Source organism: Cervus elaphus, chromosome 12 (genome assembly GCF_910594005.1).
Source record: "Cervus elaphus chromosome 12, mCerEla1.1, whole genome shotgun sequence".
Taxonomy (NCBI): domain Eukaryota; kingdom Metazoa; phylum Chordata; class Mammalia; order Artiodactyla; family Cervidae; genus Cervus; species Cervus elaphus.
This window is the reverse complement of record NC_057826.1, coordinates 29,201,047-29,219,265: the sequence shown is the minus strand read 5'-3', so window position 1 is coordinate 29,219,265 and position 18,219 is coordinate 29,201,047. Positions and strand designations below refer to the sequence as shown.

Below are 18,219 nucleotides of genomic sequence, written 5' to 3'. Positions count from 1 at the left end.
GGCTTGGGATTCAATAATGAGTATAACAAATGTGATCCCTGTTCTTGTTGAATACCCTGGCAGGAGAGACAGATATTAAACACAGTTAACAAATATGAAATTATTGATTTTGATAAGTGGGCTATAAAGAGCAGGATATGTATCATTGGGGTTTAGTCAGGAAAACAAAACACCTTAGATATTTTAAGCCACTGGGAAATTAATACTAGCAATTGTAGACCTGCAAACCAGCTAGAAGGACTGAAGCCGCAAGGGGAGGGCAAATGCTGTATTTCAGGAAATCAGGAAAAGTAGGAATTACAGAAAAACTGCTGCTAATTCCAGTTGTCTGTATCACTGAAGTGGGTGGGTGAGTCATAGGAGAACACCTGAAATCTAGTTGAGAGTCATAGTTAAAGCCATCTGTACTCCATGTTACCATTTATGGAGGAAGAAGAGTGCTTAGGATATAACTCCGGGTATTTCAACTTTTAGATGTCTTACAGATGTGGTAAAGAAGGCATCTCTATTAATTAATTAATTTATATTTAAATTGTTTTTGGCTGTGGTGGGTCTTCATTGCCGCGTGTGGTCTTTGTCTAGTTGCGGGAAGCCGAGGCTTCTCTTCTTGCAGAGCTCAGGCGCTGGGTGTGTGGGCTTCAGCATTTGCTGCGTGCAGTCCCTCGAGCCGGGCTCAAGCGTGGCTCGGTAGCTGTGGTGCGGGGGCCTCGTTGCTCCATGGCATGTGGCGTCTTCGCGGAGCAGGGATGGAGCCCGTGTCCCTTGCATTGGCAGGTGGATTCTTAACCACTGGATCACCAGGGAAACCCTAAGAAGACATCTCTGAAGAGGAGATATTATTGGATAAGATCTTTCAAAAGATTGGAGAGATCAGTTTCTAATAAGAATTTTGATTATATTATGGCACAAATGAAGGGCTAGTCCTGGATAAGCGTAGGGACAATTTTTCGGTAAGAATCGTTGTGAACACATGACATTTGGTGTTGAGACTTTTTTTTGAGACTTGAATGCTGAGAAGAGACATCCATAGGATAATTGGGGGGAAGAGAGTTTCTGGCCTTGAAACTTGAATGACTTTGCATGTTGAAAGGACAGAAAGAAGATGAGTTTTAAATTGGTAGGACATGAAACTGGAGATTTAGGTTGAGGTCAGATCATGAAGAGTCTTCAGGGCTGTGGTAACACATTTATTTTATGCTCTTTAACATCATGAACAAGTGAGTGAAATGAGCCAATTTCTAATTTAAAGCTAATTTCTAATTTAATTCTATAGAGATGAATTTGGGGGCTAGTGATGAGTGTGGGTTGGGGGCCATAGTAGAATCATGGAGAGCGCTTGGGAATCTGTAGCATTACTTCAGATGGTAAGTGACAGTGGCTTGTAGCAATGGGGATGACAAAAAGTGAATTTTAGTGTGTATTTTTCGTGTGGATTCAGTTGGTCTTGAAATCAGTTAAATGTGAGGAATTATGAAGAGAGAAATGAAGGAAGTCTTCTAGGTTTTTGGATTGAGCAACTGGTTAGGTGGTGGTGACATTTATTGAAGTAGTAATAGTTGTGGGAGAAGCAGGTAGAGCAGGGTGAAAGAAACAAGAGTTCTGTTTTACACTGTTGCTTTTGAGATAACTCTAGATGTCCGAGTGGTTGTTGATTAGGTAGTCGAACTGGTGTCTGGAGCATAAGAATGAGATCAGGGCTGTAGTCTCATTCTGAGAATCATCATTAAAGCCAGTTTGTATATATGTGATCAGTTATGGAAAAGAGTACCCAGGACATAACTTTGGGCACTTTTAGATGTCTTGTAGAGGACAAGGAGCCAGCAAAACAAATGGAAAAAGAGCAGGTAGGCAAGAGGAAAATCAGATAAGTGTGAGGTCACCGAAGCCTAGAGAATATAATGTTCCAGGTTGAGGAAGTGGTCAGTTGTGTTAATGTTGCTAAGAGGTAGTGTAGGTTACGGGCAGAGAACTCTCTGTTAATTATTGGCTCTGGCAAGAATGAGGACATTGGTGAGATTCTTGAGAAATGTTTCAGTGTAAAGTCAGGAATAAAAGATGAATTGGAATGAGTTAGAAAATGAGAGGTGAGGCAGTGAAGACAGAATTCTAGACAAGTCTTTCTTCAGGAACTTTGCTGTGAATGGGAGCAGAGAAATTGGGTGGTAACTGGAAAGGAATGTAAAGTAGAATGTGTGTGTGTGTTTTAAAATGGTTGTCGATACTGAGATGTGTTTGTATTCCAATAGAAATGATTCAGGAGAGGTATAAGTTCATAATGCAGGAGAATAAGGGAAAACTTGCAGAATGAAAGTACTTGAGTAGAGATTGGGAATGAGTTGGAGGCACAAGAGGAGGGAAGAGGCTGGCCCTAGATAAGAGCAAGAATACTTTTTTTCACTTTAAAGGCAGGCAGGTAGTGCATAAAGATAATATAGAAGCAATTGGGTTGATAGAATTAGTGTTTAGAAATAGGTGATTTTTGTCTGACCACATCCCGTATTAATATAGTATGAAGCCAAGACACCAGCTATGAATGAGGTGGGAATAGGAAGTGTTGGAAGTCTGAGGAGAGAAGAGAAAGTATGAACTAGTTCTCTCAGTTTGAGAAAATGAATTTACTTAGAAAGTGTAGCAGGAATGTCTGGAAGTGTTGAGTGCTTATCAGAAATCTGTGGTAATAACTTTAAAGTGAATTTAGTCTGTAAGGGTGATGGTTTCTCCAGCAAAATTTAGCCAGCTCAGCTACAGGCATGGACTGGTGGATAGATGGGTTTAATAACAAATGGATAAGGAGTATAACAGAGGAGAGGGGGCAAATGAGTTAAGTTATATGCAAAGGATTGCTTATAATTTTAGATGCTGAAATCCTAGCTTGTGTAATTTAGGACCTTGAGGGGGTGATGAATAGGGAAGAGTAGTAGTGTCAGTGGGAAGGTCCTTGTGGGGTCAGAGGACAGAGTGATGGTACTTAGTGCAGGTCATCTGAAAGGAGAGGGCTTCTCAGGTAGTGCTAGTGGTAAAAAACCTACCTGCCATTGCAGGAGATATTAGAGATGCAGGTTTGATCCCTGAGTCAGGAAGATCCCCTGGAGGAGGAAATGGCAGCCCACTCCAGTATTCTTGTCTGGAGAATCCCATGGCCAGAGGAGCCTGGTGGGGTGCAGTCAGTCCATAGGGTTGCAAAGAACTGGACAGGACTGAAGCGACTTAGCACATCTGAAAAGAGAAGAGATGTTTAGATAACTGGATGCTAGAAATAGAGAATCCAGAGATGTATCTACTGATAATGACACGATTGAGTTTGAAGGTATGAGGGTGGGTGACTGAAGTGTGATGGGGCAAGAGATCATTGGGGTTAAGGAAGTCATGGAATTAAGTGCCTAGGATAATGACTGGCTCATTTATGAGAATTTTCAAGATGCAAAAATGATGATAGGAATAGTGGTAAACAGGACGACCATACGTAGGATATAGAAAACTGTTTTAGAAAGAGAGGAGTGGCTACAGTTAGTGGAGTCCATAACTGAGATTAAAGATGGTGGAATTCATAATTAGTATGACACTGGCTGAAGTGTTTGGACAATATGCATACATATTGGGAATATTGTATATCATTCACCATATATAGGCACAGATGATGATGTGGAGAATATGAGAATAGTGTACATTTCTAATGAGGAAAAATGATGTACTTACATTTGAGACAGTTTAGAAGTTGTATAGTGTTCTAAGAAATTAATTTGGGTAGTTGAGGAACCTGTTGGGACATGACTGAGTGATGTTCACTTTCACTGACTCAGATTTAGTTCACAGTGGGTCTGTGTTCTCATCTAGTAGTCATTTCTTCAGTTCTCAAATGTATAATTGGAATAGACATACATGGTATTTGCTAGAACTTCCAAATTGATTTCTTGACCGGTGGGGTAAAGGCTATCATAGTGTGAAATGTCAAGCACCAGCCTCTAAAACTACTTTCCCTTGTCCTGGGAGGGAGAGCAATTCATTTAGTTTGGGGTTAACAAACATTCTAAATGTAGTAGTGAAAGTTAATCAGTCGTGTCCGACTCTTTGAGACCCCATGGACTATACAGTCCTTGGAATTCACCAGGCCAGAATACTGGAGTGGGTAGCCTTTCTCTTCTCCAGAGGATCTTCCCAACCCAGGGATCGAACCTAGGTCTCCCGCATTGCAGGCAGATTCTTTAGCAGCTGAGCCACAAGGGAAGCAACATTCTGAATAGAGGTGTGCTTTTCATACTCATAAGGCTGTGGCCAGCACCACTATCTGAACACTTAACATAGTGTTTAATTTACCAGTATGGTATCTTGAGCAACATTTTCTCTTACCAAGAGTCCCACTCTGTTGGAAAAGATGTGTGACGTTTTCATGAAAGTTCATGAAATCATTGATCTTAACACTAACTGCTCCACTTGTATTCTAGATTGGTGAGTGAGTGAGTGAAGTCGCTCAGTTGTGTCTGACTCTTTGCGACCCCATGGACTGTAGACTACCAGGCTTCTCCATCTACAGGATTCTCCAGGCAAGAATACTGGAGTGGGTTTCTGTTTCCTTCTCCAGGGGACCTTCCTGACCCAGGGATCGAATCCAGGTCTCCTGCATTGTAGGCTGATGCTTTACTGTTTGAGCCACCAGGGAAGCTCATAATGGGCTCATGCATGCAACTAAGATGCTGGATTGGAGGTGATACTCTGAAAGGGTGGGCACCAATTCTCCAGGATGCTTTCTGAATCATAAATATTTATATGGGTATGACCATTATTTTGAGAATCCCTAATAGGTAAAATGGGCTTATCTGGTGGCTCAGTGGTAGAGTCCACCTGCCAATGTAAGGGACATGGGTTCAATCCCTAGGTTGGGAAAATCCCTGGAGAAGGAAATGGCAGCTCACTCCAGTATTCTTGCCTGGGATATTCCATGGATGGAGGAACCTGGCTGGCTACAGTCCATGGGGTCACAAAGAGTCAGACAGGACTTAGCGACTAAACAGCAGTAGGTAAAATACGTCAATCCTAGAACCAAGGGATGGAAGTGGGAGTGGCTTCACTTAGTGTTACACCCAGTCATTACTTGGGGAATTTGTGCTTTGCATCCATGTAACTTTAGGTTTTGTGGACTTAGAGATCATTGTTTCTGGAGCTGAAAATGTCCCATAGAACTCTGTTAAACTTTAAGCCTTGGCTTGTTAGGAGCTGGGCCACACAGCAGGAGATGAGTGATGGGTGAGCGAGCGAAGCTTCATCTGTATTTGCAGCTGCTCCCCATCACTAACAGCACCACCTGAGCTCCCCTTCCTGTCGGATCACCCGCAGCATTAGATGATTATAGTGATAGGAGTGTGAACCCTACTATGAACTGTGCATGTGAGGAATCTAAGTTGCATACTCCTTATGAGAATCTAATGCCTCATGGTCTGATTCTACATTATGGTGAGTTGTATAATTATTTCATTATATATCACAATGTAATAGAAATAAAGATTAATAATAGAAATAAAGTGTACAGTGTAATAGAAATAAAGATAAATAATAGAAATAAAGTACACAATAAATGTAATTCTCTTGAATCATCTCGAAACCATTCCCCTCTCCTCTCGGTCCATGGAAAACTGTCTTCCATGAAGCTGGTCCCTGGTGCCAAAAAGGTTGGGGACCACTGCTCTAAAGGACACTCTCTTCCTCTGTATACTTGTATATATTTATGTGCATACATTTATGTGTTTGTATGTATATATGTTTAAAAATATGTGATTTTAAAAGCATTGAACCAATTTTTTCAAATGCTGAAAATATATATTTTTGGAACAGAATTGCTATAAACTTTTAGAGTTTATAGTATATATTAAATTATACATAATTATATAAACTTTTGAAGAGATCCTGGGGAATCTGTGTCTTCTTATACCTTGTATTGCTAATTCCCTTTGTCATAGAATCTTCTATATCACATTCCTAAATATAATATTATAGCTTATAATATTCTTTTTTTTCCCCTTTGTTATGTTTGTGGTTTGTGGGATCTTAGTTTCTTGACCTGGGCCCTTGGCAGTGTAAGCATGGAGTCCTAACCACTGGACCATCAGGGAATTCCCATGGTTATAATATTCTTGATGGAATTAAAGTATTAAGGAAACGTCTGTACTATATATAAAGTTTGTAACCATAGGTGATATGGAAAATTTAATGGAGAAGGAAACACTACTCCAGTATTCTTGCCTGGGAAATCCCATGGACAGAGGAGCTTGGGGGGGAGCTTCATGGGTCACAGAGTCGGACATGACTTAAGTGACTGAAGAACAACAATAATGTAAAATTTAAACTGATAAACATCAGTTATATATAGAGAAAACACATTTATTTCTCTTTGGAAAAAAATTAACAATTTGTGTAACACTCCAAGGTATTTAGAATTATCAAACTGGGAAAAACCTTAGATATAAAACAATTTGACTTCCTCAAAGTTCGTCATATTGTGAGAGACAGAGCTTGGATGGCAACCTAAGTCTTATGATTGCCAAAGTGGAGTTTAATCATATCATCGTGTCTTTAGTACATCACTTAAAATAATTTTTGTGTGGTCAGTGATACTTTATCTTTTTGAAGAAGTGTATTCTAGACTTAGAGTTTTCTTTGGTAAGAAAACTAACTTTATGTGGTAAATATGAGATTTGTCATTTAAGGAAATGCATTCTAGAATAAAAAAATTTCCATGGCATGATCTTAGAGGAGATATAAGTACTTTTTCACAGTGGATTCACATATTTCTTCTCATTTTTGAGTAACATTTGTGGAAGAAAGTTAATTTATGGATTAGTATTGCTTTTATGGTTAAGGCAATTGAAGACATAGGTTTTAAAGCAATTTCGGTAACAAGTCTTAAGCTTGTCTATTATTTTATTAATTGATTTTCCTTAGTGTTTATTGGATATTTAAAATGACTAAATTTTGAATGCAGAGTTCCAGAGAATAGCAAGGAGAGATAAGAAAGCCTTCCTCAGTGATCAATGCAAAGAACTAGAGGAAAACAATAGAATGGGAAAGACTAGAGATCTCTTCAAGAAAATTAGAGATACCAAGGGAACATTTCATGCAAAGATGGGCACAATAAAGGACAGAAATGGTATGGACCTAAAAGCAGAAAACATTAAGAAGAGGTGGCAAGGATACACAGAAGACTGTACAAAAAGTATCTTCATGACCCAGGGAACTATGATGGTGTGATCACTCACCTAGAGCCAGACATCCTGGAATGCGAAGTCAAGTGGGCCTTAGGAAGCATCACTGTGAACAAAGCTGGTGGAGGTGATGGAATTCCAGTTGAGCTATTTCAAATCCTCAAAGAGGACGCTGTGCAAGTGCTGCACTCAATATGCCAGCAAATTTGAAAAACTCAGCAGTGGCCACAGGACTGGAAAAGTTCAGTTTTCATTCCAATCCCAAAGAAAGGCAATGCCAAAGAATATTCAGACAACTGCACAATTGCTGTCATCTCACATACTAGCAAAGTAATGTTCAAAATTCTCCAAGTCAGGCTTCAATAGTACGTGAACCATGAACTTCCATATGTTCAAGCTGGATTTAGAAAAGGCAAAGGAACCAGAGATGAAATTGCCAACATCTGTTGAATCATTGAAAAAGCCAGAGAGTTCCAGAAAAACTTCTGCTTCTGCTTTATTGACTATTGCCAAAGCCTTTGACTGTGTGGATCACAACAAACTGTGGAAAATTCTGAAAGAGATGGGAATACCAGACCACCTTCCCTGCCTCCTGAGAAATCTGTATGCAGATCAGGAAGCAACAGTTAGAACTGGACATGGAACAACAGACTGGTTCCAAATCAGGAAAGGAGTACGTCAAAGTTGTATATTGTTACCCTGTTTATTTAACTATGTGCAGAGTACATCATGAGAAATGCTGGCTGGGTGAAGCACAAGTTGGAATCAAGATTGCTGGGAGAAGTATCAATAACCTTAGATAGGCAGATGATTCCACACTTATGGCAGAAAGTGAAGAGGAACTAAAGAGCCTCTTGATGAAAGTGGAAGAGGAGAGTGAAAACGTTGGCTTAAAAAAATTCAGCATTCAAAAAACGAAGATCATGGCATCTGGTCCCATCACTTCATGGCAAATAGATGGGGAAACAATGGAAACAGTGACAGACTTTATTTTTCTGGGCTCCAAAATCACTGCAGATGGTGACTGTAGCCATGAAATTAAAAGATGCTTGCTCCTTGGAAGAAAAGTTATGACCAACCAAGACAGAATATTAAAAAGCAGACACATTACTTTGTCAACTAATGTCTGTCTAGTCAAGGCTATGGTTTTTCCAGTAGTCACGTATGGATGTGAGAGTTGGACTATAAAAAAAGCTGAGTGCTGAAGAATTGATGCTTTTGAACTGTGGTATTGGAGAAAGAAGGCTCTTGAGAGTCCCTTGGACTAAAGGAGATTGAACCAATCCATCCTAAAGGAGATCAGTCCTGGGTGTTCACTGGAAGGACTGATGTTGAAGCTGAAACTCCAGTACTTTGGCCACCTGATGCGAAGAGCTGACTCATTTGAAAAGACCCTGATGCTAGGAAAGATTGAGGACAGGAGGAGAAGGGGACGACAGAGGATGAGCTGGTTGGATGGCATCACCGACTCAATGGACATGGGTTTGGGTAGACTTAGGGAGTTGGTGATGGACAGGGAGGCCTGGCGCGCTGTGGTTCCTGGGGTCGCAAAGAGTTGGACACGATTGAGCCACTGAAGTGGAACTGGAACATAAATGATACTGTTTTTAACTTCAGGTTGCACTTATTCATTACTGGGACATATAGGAAAGCAATAAACTTTTGTTTATTGTATTCTGTAACTTTGCTATAATTATAATAGATTATTAGTTCTAAGAGGGTTTTTTTGGAATTCTTTTGGATTTTCTGTATAGACAATCATGTCATCTGTATGCAAAGAGAGCTCTGTGTTTTTTTTTTCCAATCTATCTGTCCATTATTTCCTTTTCTTGTCTTACTACATTAGCATAGACTTCTAGTGTCATGTTGAAAAGGAGTAATGAGAGGATATAGTCTTGCTTTGTACTTGATTTTAGTTGGAAAAGTTTTAGTTTCTCAGCATTAAGTACGATGTTAGCTATAGGTTTTTTGTATCTAATCTTTGTCAGGATTTTTAATTGACTTGTTTGCTCTTGAAAAAGTAAAGAAACAAGTTGATTGAAAATCTTGACAGAGGAATAGAAGTGGTTAAATATTCTTGATAGAAAAAAGAATCTAAAAATAAGTTGTTCAGAGAGGAAAGAGGGCAGGAACCATTCTGGTTTTTAAAAAACAAAAGAAAACCATAAAAACATCTTTGGGAATGGGTAATAACTAAGGATTTAGGCTTTTTCAGCAAATTTTCCTATGTTCTGCAGAATATAAGATTTTGTTTGAAAAAATTCCTAGCACTCTTGGAGGCAAAAGATTGCCCACATAACTGTCTTTTGGTTGCTGTGTTGCCAGATGAAGTGAACTAGCAATTAGGAATGTTTTCTTCTGTTTTTTTTTATAAGATTCGTTTTCATGTATGTAATTTGAACATACGTATTTTGTAAATATGTAGAAAAATATCTGGCCACATAAACGCCGAACTTTATAGTTGTATGTCACATGTAGGAAGTAAAATGTAGAACAGAAGGAAGTAGCACTTTGAGTTTTTTCTCTACATACTTCTATATTTGAACTTAAAAAAAAATTATTTGTTCTTTTAACAATTAAAATCAGAAAGGGAAAAGTTGTATGGGAAGTAGGTTATTTAAAATATCTTTAATGCTATTGAAATCCTTATGATTTAGATTAGAATCCTTATGATGTAGATTTAGAATTGGAGATGTAGAACTAACTATGGTAACAAATAATATGTCTGAATTACAATATGACTTTCAGAAATACTGAAGTGTTTTTATTACCTTGTTAACTGAATTATTGAATGGGTCTACTCTCCAAGACCTTCAAATACTGTATGGAATATTGGATTCTGTATAATAGGTCAATGATTTTGAGTATTTCAGGTAGCTTCTTGCCTATAAACATCTTTAATCAGTGTAGTTATATAGTGTGCTCATTTTCTTTTCTTTTTCTTTGAAGTAAAAAAGGGTAGCTTTATTACTTTGCCAGGCAAACGGAGATACATGAACTCCTACCTTAAAAAGCCATGTGTCCCAATCCCAGAGGATTTGATGAAGGGTTTCATAACAATGGTTCAAGACAAAATTAGGGTGTGTATAGGGCCTGCACTCTAAAGCTGCTCAGTTTCAGCTTCTCTAGTTGGATTTAATTTGCTCCAACCACAAAGATTAGGAGAAATGTACCACTCCCAATTTTCCCAATCCCAAGTGAATTTTCTGGGGTCTTGTTGATCTTGAATAAAGATGACTGTGATCTCTGTTCTCCCTCTTAGGGAGTTTTTGCCTGTCTTTTTCGATGATTCTCTCCCTGCCCCCATTTTAATATACAGACATGCCAAGGTCAATGTTAGTGTTTTACTAATAACCAACCTTAAATATTCTTATTTCTCTGTATCATTCTTTCCATTAGTGAACTACATATTTGGAAGAAATCAACCTTTCCCTTACTAGAATTTGTCTTTTTCCTTCTGTTATATATGTATATTTATAGTGATGTAGAAAAGATAGGTCAAATTCCTGCCTTCCATTCTAGTGGGGGTTACACATAAAGAAATAAATAGCTTCAAATAATGCTAAGAAAGGAATGATTAGGGTTGGTGTGGCCCTTATACACTGTGTTGGTCAGTATTTCAGCTAGAGGACTACATACCAGTATGTTTAAATGTTTAAAGTTATAAATCAAGCGACATCTTTAGTGCAGCCTTAGTTACAACACTGCATCCTGAGTTCCCAGGAGCCTGTATCTTTAAGGCCCACTGGCTGAAGTGGCTGCTTGCTCCTGGTCAGCTTTTCACTTGTTAATCTGATTAGTAGGATGGATCTGCTCAGGCTGGGCAGGGATGATTGGATGGTGCCTGGACCCGTCTAAAACAATATATGAACTAACACTGTCAGTTCCCCCAGGAATCTCCTACAGAGAGTTAACCTTGCCAACTCCTTTCTTTTCAAACTGAAGACTTCTAAGAAGTTCTAAGCTCTTCCCCAAATTGTACTAGCCAAGAAGAGAGGAAAGAAGGGATGTAGGTATTTGGGAGACTTGGCTTGCCTGGGTAATCACTTTGGTGGATTTAGGGCAGCCAGCTTTAACTGATTAAAGATTTTATAAGTAGCCACTCTTTCTGAGATTTTTCAGGGCAGAAGCTGTGGTGATTTTTCTCCTTTGTCCACATATGCAACGTCAGTCTCAGTTCTTTATCCTCTGGCCTGAGGGGCCTCCTTCAGCCAGTACCTCTCTCCCTTTTGAGTAACTTCCACTGACTCAATTGCTTACTGAACTTTAAAGAACTTCCTTATAAGGCTGAAAGCAGGGGAAAGGTCTTTATTTTAGTGATTATGGTATGCAGGGTTGTCTAAGGTGCAGGTCCCTGCCAGGTCTGAGGGTTATACTGGTCTGAGAGTGGATTTGATCCTAGACTGCTCTTTTATATGCCTCTTTGACTTCTCCCCATCACTATCTGAATCCTCCTAGATCCTAAATCAGTTTTCAAAAATTTGTATATTTCTTTCATTTGTAAAATTATACTGGTGAACCGTGGACCACCTATGTCTGAAGTAGGCTCTACATGAAAATGAACTTTTTTCCTAAAGGTTTTTAATAAAAATTTTAGGTAGTAATGATTAATTTTCCTGTGCCTCCTCTCCCAACCTCAAACACCAAAACCGAAAAAAGGCAAACTATATACAGACTTATTGTTGATTTGAATACTAGCTTAAAAGTTCTGTTGTATTTTTCTCCCTACAGGTGTGAAAGTTGTGTGGATTTACTCTTTGTGAGAGGAGCTGGAAACTGTCCTGAGTGTGGCACTCCACTTCGAAAGAGCAACTTCAGGGTACAGCTCTTTGAAGATCCTACTGTTGACAAGGAAGTTGAGATTCGGAAAAAAGTGCTAAAGATGTAAGTGTTAATGCTTGAATGATTCACTTCACAAAGATTTTGACAGTTATTTCTATAATTGATGTAATTATTTACTTGTAGAAATGTGGACAGTTGGCAAGTAAGTATAAATTGATCTATGTATTTGTTCAATGTTAAAAATTTATTAAGTTCTTTGAGAACTCAGTAATATTATCTAACCTTTGTTAGAGAAGGGTAAATCTTTTTTATTGAAAAGTAATTATTTTTTATTTTTAGCTGCTCTGTGTGGCTTGCAAAACTTCAGTTCTTGACCAGGGAATGAACCTGGGCCACAGCAGTGAAAGCCTAGAGTCCTAACTACTAGGCCACCAGGGAACTCCCAAAGAGTAAATCTTCTGAATTCATGGCTTCACAATTTATTTGCTTTATTTATTCTTTAATTTAATTAGTAAATATATATTGAGAACCTACTCTGTGCAAACAGTGTTATACATATTAGACCTTGAGTATGAAATGGCTTCCTAGGTGGTGTAGCGGTAAAGAATCTGCCTGCCAGTACAGGAGACATAAGAGACCTGGGCTCGGATGATCCCTGGGTTGGGAAGAGCCCCTGGAAACTCACTCCAGTATTCTTGCCTGGAAAATTCCATGGACAGAGGAGCCTGACAGGCTACAGTCCTTGGAGTTGCAAAGAGTCGGGCATGATTGAGTGACTGACCGTGCGTGCATGCGCACACACACACACACACACACACACGCACGCACGCGCATGAAATGAGTGTAACAGCTATGTGCCTTGCTCTTGTAATGCTTACAGTGTAGTAGCTTGGATAGCATTAAAATAGGCAAACAAAACAAATATGTGATTATAAGTTGGGAAAAATGCTGTGAAGTTAGGGACTGAATATTGTGAGTCAGTGATGTTAGGTAAGGCCTGAGGAGGTAACATTTGTTACTGAAAGCTATTAGAGAAAATTAGAGTTAGCTGCAGTTTATTTTGATATATCTCTGTGTGTGTGTATGGGTACATAAATATTTCTAGTGTTCTTTTTCCTCTTATGATTTAATTTTTTACTTTTTGTTAATAGTTTTGAATTTTATTTTATCTCTCCTTTTGCTTTAAGCCACCTTATTACTTTTTAGGTTATGGTTAGAATTAATATCTATGTATCTAGGTGGTCTACATTTCAACTTTGTTCACCAGTTTTTTAGCTGCATCTTCCTGGACACTTTATCAATAATCCAAACTGCTCTTTTATTTTTTGGATTACTTCTGGGAGAGAGTCTCTCTTAGATTCTTTTTTTTTAATTTATTTATTTATAACTGGAGGATAGTTGCTTTATAATGTTGTGTTGGTTTCTGCCATATATCAACATAAATCAGCCATAGGTAGGTTCTCTTAGATTCTTATCTTTTGTCATTAAGCCCTCTGATTTTCTAATTTTTCACAGGCACATTACATTATTTATAGATTTTTTCCCTTTCTTTTTTGCCATGTGAGATCTTAGTTCCCTAACTAGGGATCAAGTCTGTGCCTCCTGCATTGTGAGTGCAGAGTCTTAACTGTTGGGCCACCAGAAAAGTTCCACATTGTTTATAAGTTTTATTTATCTAGCATTCTTTAGATTATAACAGTCATGAAAAATAGGAAGGTGTCCTCTTTCTGGAAATTAGTGAATCTATTTATTAAAAGTAAACAATATAAAAAACCAAATATTCCAATGATAGACCTTGTTTAAGCTCATTTCCCATTTCTTCAGTGTTCTAATTTCTTTATTTTTTCTTGTCTTAGGACTTTACATATTGTACCATTCTCTTCATTCTACTCCTTCTCTGTAGTCAAAAGAATTTAAAAGCAACATTCTTGGTCTAGTTACAAACCTGGTGTCAAGAAAACTGTTTTACACCATAAGCAGTTCTTTTTTATTTATCATGTATGAATTAGGTAAGAACAAACCAGTTAGATAATATTAAAAGCAAGTGATATGTAATATGTTCATTTTTTTCTTCTTCAAGATACAATAAAAGGGAAGAAGACTTTCCTAGTCTAAGAGAATATAATGATTTCCTGGAAGAAGTAGAAGAAATTGGTATGTATTTAATGCTTGTACTTTGATGTGCTAGCCTGTATGCTTTTATCTTTTAGATGCCTAAGAGAATATCTCATATAAAAGTCTCTGACAATAAAATGATGACTACAATAAGGCTGCTTAATAAATACGTTGTTTCAATTTAAAAAAAAAAAAAAAAAAAAAAGTCTCTGACAGATTTTGTTGTGGTAGTTGATGTTTACCTAATTACTTTCCATTGTACCTAAAGGACATACTTAAGTAATAAACATTTTGTCTTAGGAAAAATATGATGAATAGAGGTACTACTACTTTATAGCTGGAAAGAAAGGTTTTATGTATATATATTATCTGTATGTTAATAATGTATTAGAATAAATGAGAAATATACTCAGTTTTTAAAAATAGAATTTCCATTAACTGTATCCATGGTGATTAAAGCCATAAGTTGTTTATTCATCATTTATGATTCTGTGCATGCAGTAATTTGAAAATACTATGAAGTAACTGAATGTTGAAGTGACATTCTGTTATTCAGCATTACTGTAGAATCAGAAGGTAGAGTAATCTTAGTGCTTATTCTTTCTCTTGTGATTAGTCTAAAAGAAGCTTTCATCAAAAGGAAACATTGTTTCTGTTTTTTTAATTTAAAAATTTATTTATTTTTAATTGAAGGATAATTGTTTTACAGTATTGTGTTGGTTTCTGCCATACATCAACATGCATCAGCCATAAGTATACATATGTCCCTCCTGTTTCTGTTTTCTTAAATGAGATTTTAGAGATGTTACAAAGTTTGAAATTGCTAAACATCAATTAAACTTGCCATAATTATTATTACTTAATCTAGGTTTGGAAATAATATAGAAGTTACAGACTATGAAAATTAGAACAAGACCAAGAGAATTAAATAATTATGTTTTTATTCTTTTCTCAAACCTGAGAGCCAAGTTATACTCACATTATTTCTTAAAATAGAATTATAATAAAATTTATTATTCTGTAAAATATTTCTATATGGTAAATTTTTTAGACAATTCGAATTTCAGAGGAATAGAGTATTCTAATTCTTTTCATTTCTGTATTAACTGAGGAAAACTCAAAATCTTTTATTTCGACTGTTATTAAAACTTTTCTAAAATACCTAACTTTATTATATCATAGTGAGTAGCACATACAGAACATAATTTAGCCTTTTTCCTGGTATCTTTTAGTGCCTTGGAACCATTGCTTTTTTATTGTAATTGTATTCATTGTACTTTGTATGTAATCTTAGCAACCCTGAATGGCTATAGATTTTAGCTGAAAAGGTGATAGATTTGGGAGTGCTAAGGTAAAGTAGAAAAGTTAGGATATAGACTGAGAAGATGAACTGAAAACAAATCTGCAAAAATGGGCAAGTGTGCAGGTATGTAGAAATCTGGCTATACTTAGATATTTGGTTTAGGAGAGGCAGTTGGACAACAAGCAGTAAGACACTCAGCTTACATTTCTTCTTAAGGTAATGTGACTAGTCAAAAGTCTAGTCAGGCAGTGAAGGGAGAGAAGATTATAGGTGTCACAGAGCAAGTTGAATACATGGTCACAAATCCAAGCAGTCAGGTAAGATAAATAAAAGAAACTTATAGACCAAGAAGGAGGGGAAGATGGGATCTTGATTTTGGAACAAGATTTTGGTTGAGCCATGATTTTGAAAACTACATTTTTGGTTTTTTTGCTGTGACATTAATTAGTTTGAAGATACGAACCACCTGAGGGCCCGTAGGTAAAATCATGTCCAGAAGTGGGAGGTAGGAGTGACAGGTAAGAGCAAGTCTGAATATTAGGGCTTACAATACAGTCATTTTTTTCTTTACTGGATAAGGAAACTAGCCCAGAACATTTAATTTGAAAGTGATTCTGCTAATATGTATATTCATGAAGAACTATCTTTAGTTGCAATATGTTGACACTCTCTTAACCGAATACTGCTTAGTTGACTTATTGGGGTAACTGATATTTCCCAGTCCTTCTATAACATGAACTGACTGATTATTGAAGCGTAACCAATGCATAATGTGTCCTGTCCATTAAAAGATGTCTTTAAGTATACCTGTACTTCTCTCACCAGTTCAGTTATTTATAAAGTGGATTGCATAGGTAATCAAACCTTCTTATGCCAGTTGTACTTTTTAATTGTAATTAATTTAAGTAGTTTGTAAGACTGGAAAAATTACAGAACTTTAGAAGGATTCTATTTCTGAAGTCCTTGGTCCACTTTAAAAAAAATGGGAACTGAACAATATAGATAACACTTAGGGTTTATACAAGAAGGAAGCAGAATTCCCATTAAAAACTGTGTGTTTTTTACATTAGACAATGACTGTACACTTAGCACATATGCTTTAAGTTAAAATAAGGTGTTCAAGGAGTGTGTTATATGTTTCACCTCTTTGACAGACTTTTTTAAGTAATCCACTACTGATCCTGATCATGTTGGACAAAGAGCAGTTCTTTTGCATTTGAAAATATTGATGAAGTTTGGGACCTAGCTTCATGGACTCATAGTTTATTTTCTGAACTTCAGCTCAATTCAGCAAATACTGTTCTCTGTGAATTATTTACTTGCTGAGACTGTATGATCTTTGTGTTCAATAAGTTCATATTCTAAAGGGGGAGATAATTATGAAATTATAATTTAATGTGAAGGTAGCATGGGCATTTTTTTATAAAGTATTTCAGGAATATAGATAGCAATACAATTCAGCAATAGGAAGTAGAGGTACAGTTTGAACCAGTGAACACACAATCTTAAAAGATGAATAGTTTATCATGTAGAAAGAGGATGGAAGAATGTTTGTAGCAAAGACAAAGTCACAGAAATACATGTTGAGCATGTTGGATAATGTAGCAAGTGTTAATCTTTTACAGGTAGATAGAACCAGGGGAGTGACTAAAATGAGGCTTGAAAAACAGACTGGACCTGGGTTAATGAGGGTTTTGTAAGCTAGACTGTAAGGGTTAAAATTTTATTCCGTGGCTGGTAGAGAGACAGCAGAATATTGTGGTGAAAGTGAAAACTGAAAGTGAAAGTCACTAGGTCACGTCCGACTCTTTGCAACCCCATGGAATATACAGTTCAGGGAATTCTCTAGGCCAGAATACTGGAGTGGGAGGCCTTTCCCTTCTTCAGGGAATCTTCCCAACCCAGGGATTGAACCCAAGTGTTCCAAATTGCAGGCAGATTTTTTACCAGCTGAGCCACAAGGGAAACCTGAATATTGTGGTACTGATGTGAAATACTGACAGGAGATAACTTGAGGCTGGAAAACCATTTTTAGGGGCAGTAGCAACAATTTGGGTGAGTGCTTAGAGTAGGTTTCGGTATTGACCATCTGGTGACGTCCATGTGTACATCAGTACCACAAGAGAAGACTACACGTGGACGTCACCAGATGGTCAATACTGAAATCAGATTGATTATATTTTTTGCAGCCAAAGATGGAGAAGCTGTATACAGTCAGCAAAAATAAGACCGGGAGCTGACTGACTGTGGCTCAGATCATGAATTCTTTATTGACAAATTCAACCTTAAATTGAAGAAAAGTAGGGAAAACCACTAGACCATTCAGGTATGACCTGAATCATATCTCGTACAAATATACAGTGGAAATGATAAATACGTTTAAGGGGCTAGATCTGATAGAGTGCCTGATGAACTATGGACGGAGATTTGTGACATTGTACAGGAGACAGGGATCAAGACGATCCCCAAGAAAAAGAAATGCAAAAAAGCAAAATGGCTGTGTGAGGAGGCCTTACAAATAGCTGTGAAAAGAAGGGAAAAGCAAAGGAGAAAAGGAAAGATATACCCATTTAAATGCGGAGTTCCAAAGAATAGCGAGGAGAGATAAGAAAGCCTTCCTCAGTAATCAGTGCAAAGAAATAGAGGAAAAAAAATAGAATGGGAAAGACTAGAGATCTCTTCAAGAAAATTAGAGATACTAAGGGAATTTTCATGCAAAGATGGACTCAATAAAGGACAGAAATGGTATGGACCTAACAGAAGCAGAAGATATTAAGAAGAGGTGGCAGGAATACACAGAAGAACTATACAAAAAAGATCTTCATG

The 18,219-nt window shown here is 37.3% G+C and overlaps 1 protein-coding gene across 7 annotated transcripts in view; it reads left to right on the top strand.

Annotated features, from left to right (window-relative positions):
• MNAT1 (MNAT1 component of CDK activating kinase) overlaps positions 1 to 18,219 on the top strand; it is a 199,053-nt gene that overhangs the window by 30,867 nt on the left and 149,967 nt on the right. For all 7 annotated transcript variants that reach the window (XR_006344084.1, XR_006344085.1, XM_043920671.1 and 4 more), the window contains exons 2-3: positions 11,925 to 12,077; positions 14,056 to 14,129. Coding sequence is in view for 5 of the 7 variants with exons in the window: in XM_043920671.1 (XP_043776606.1) it covers positions 11,925 to 12,077; positions 14,056 to 14,129 (227 nt within the window). In the remaining 2 variants the exon portion in view is untranslated. The remainder of the gene's footprint in view (positions 1 to 11,924; positions 12,078 to 14,055; positions 14,130 to 18,219) is intronic.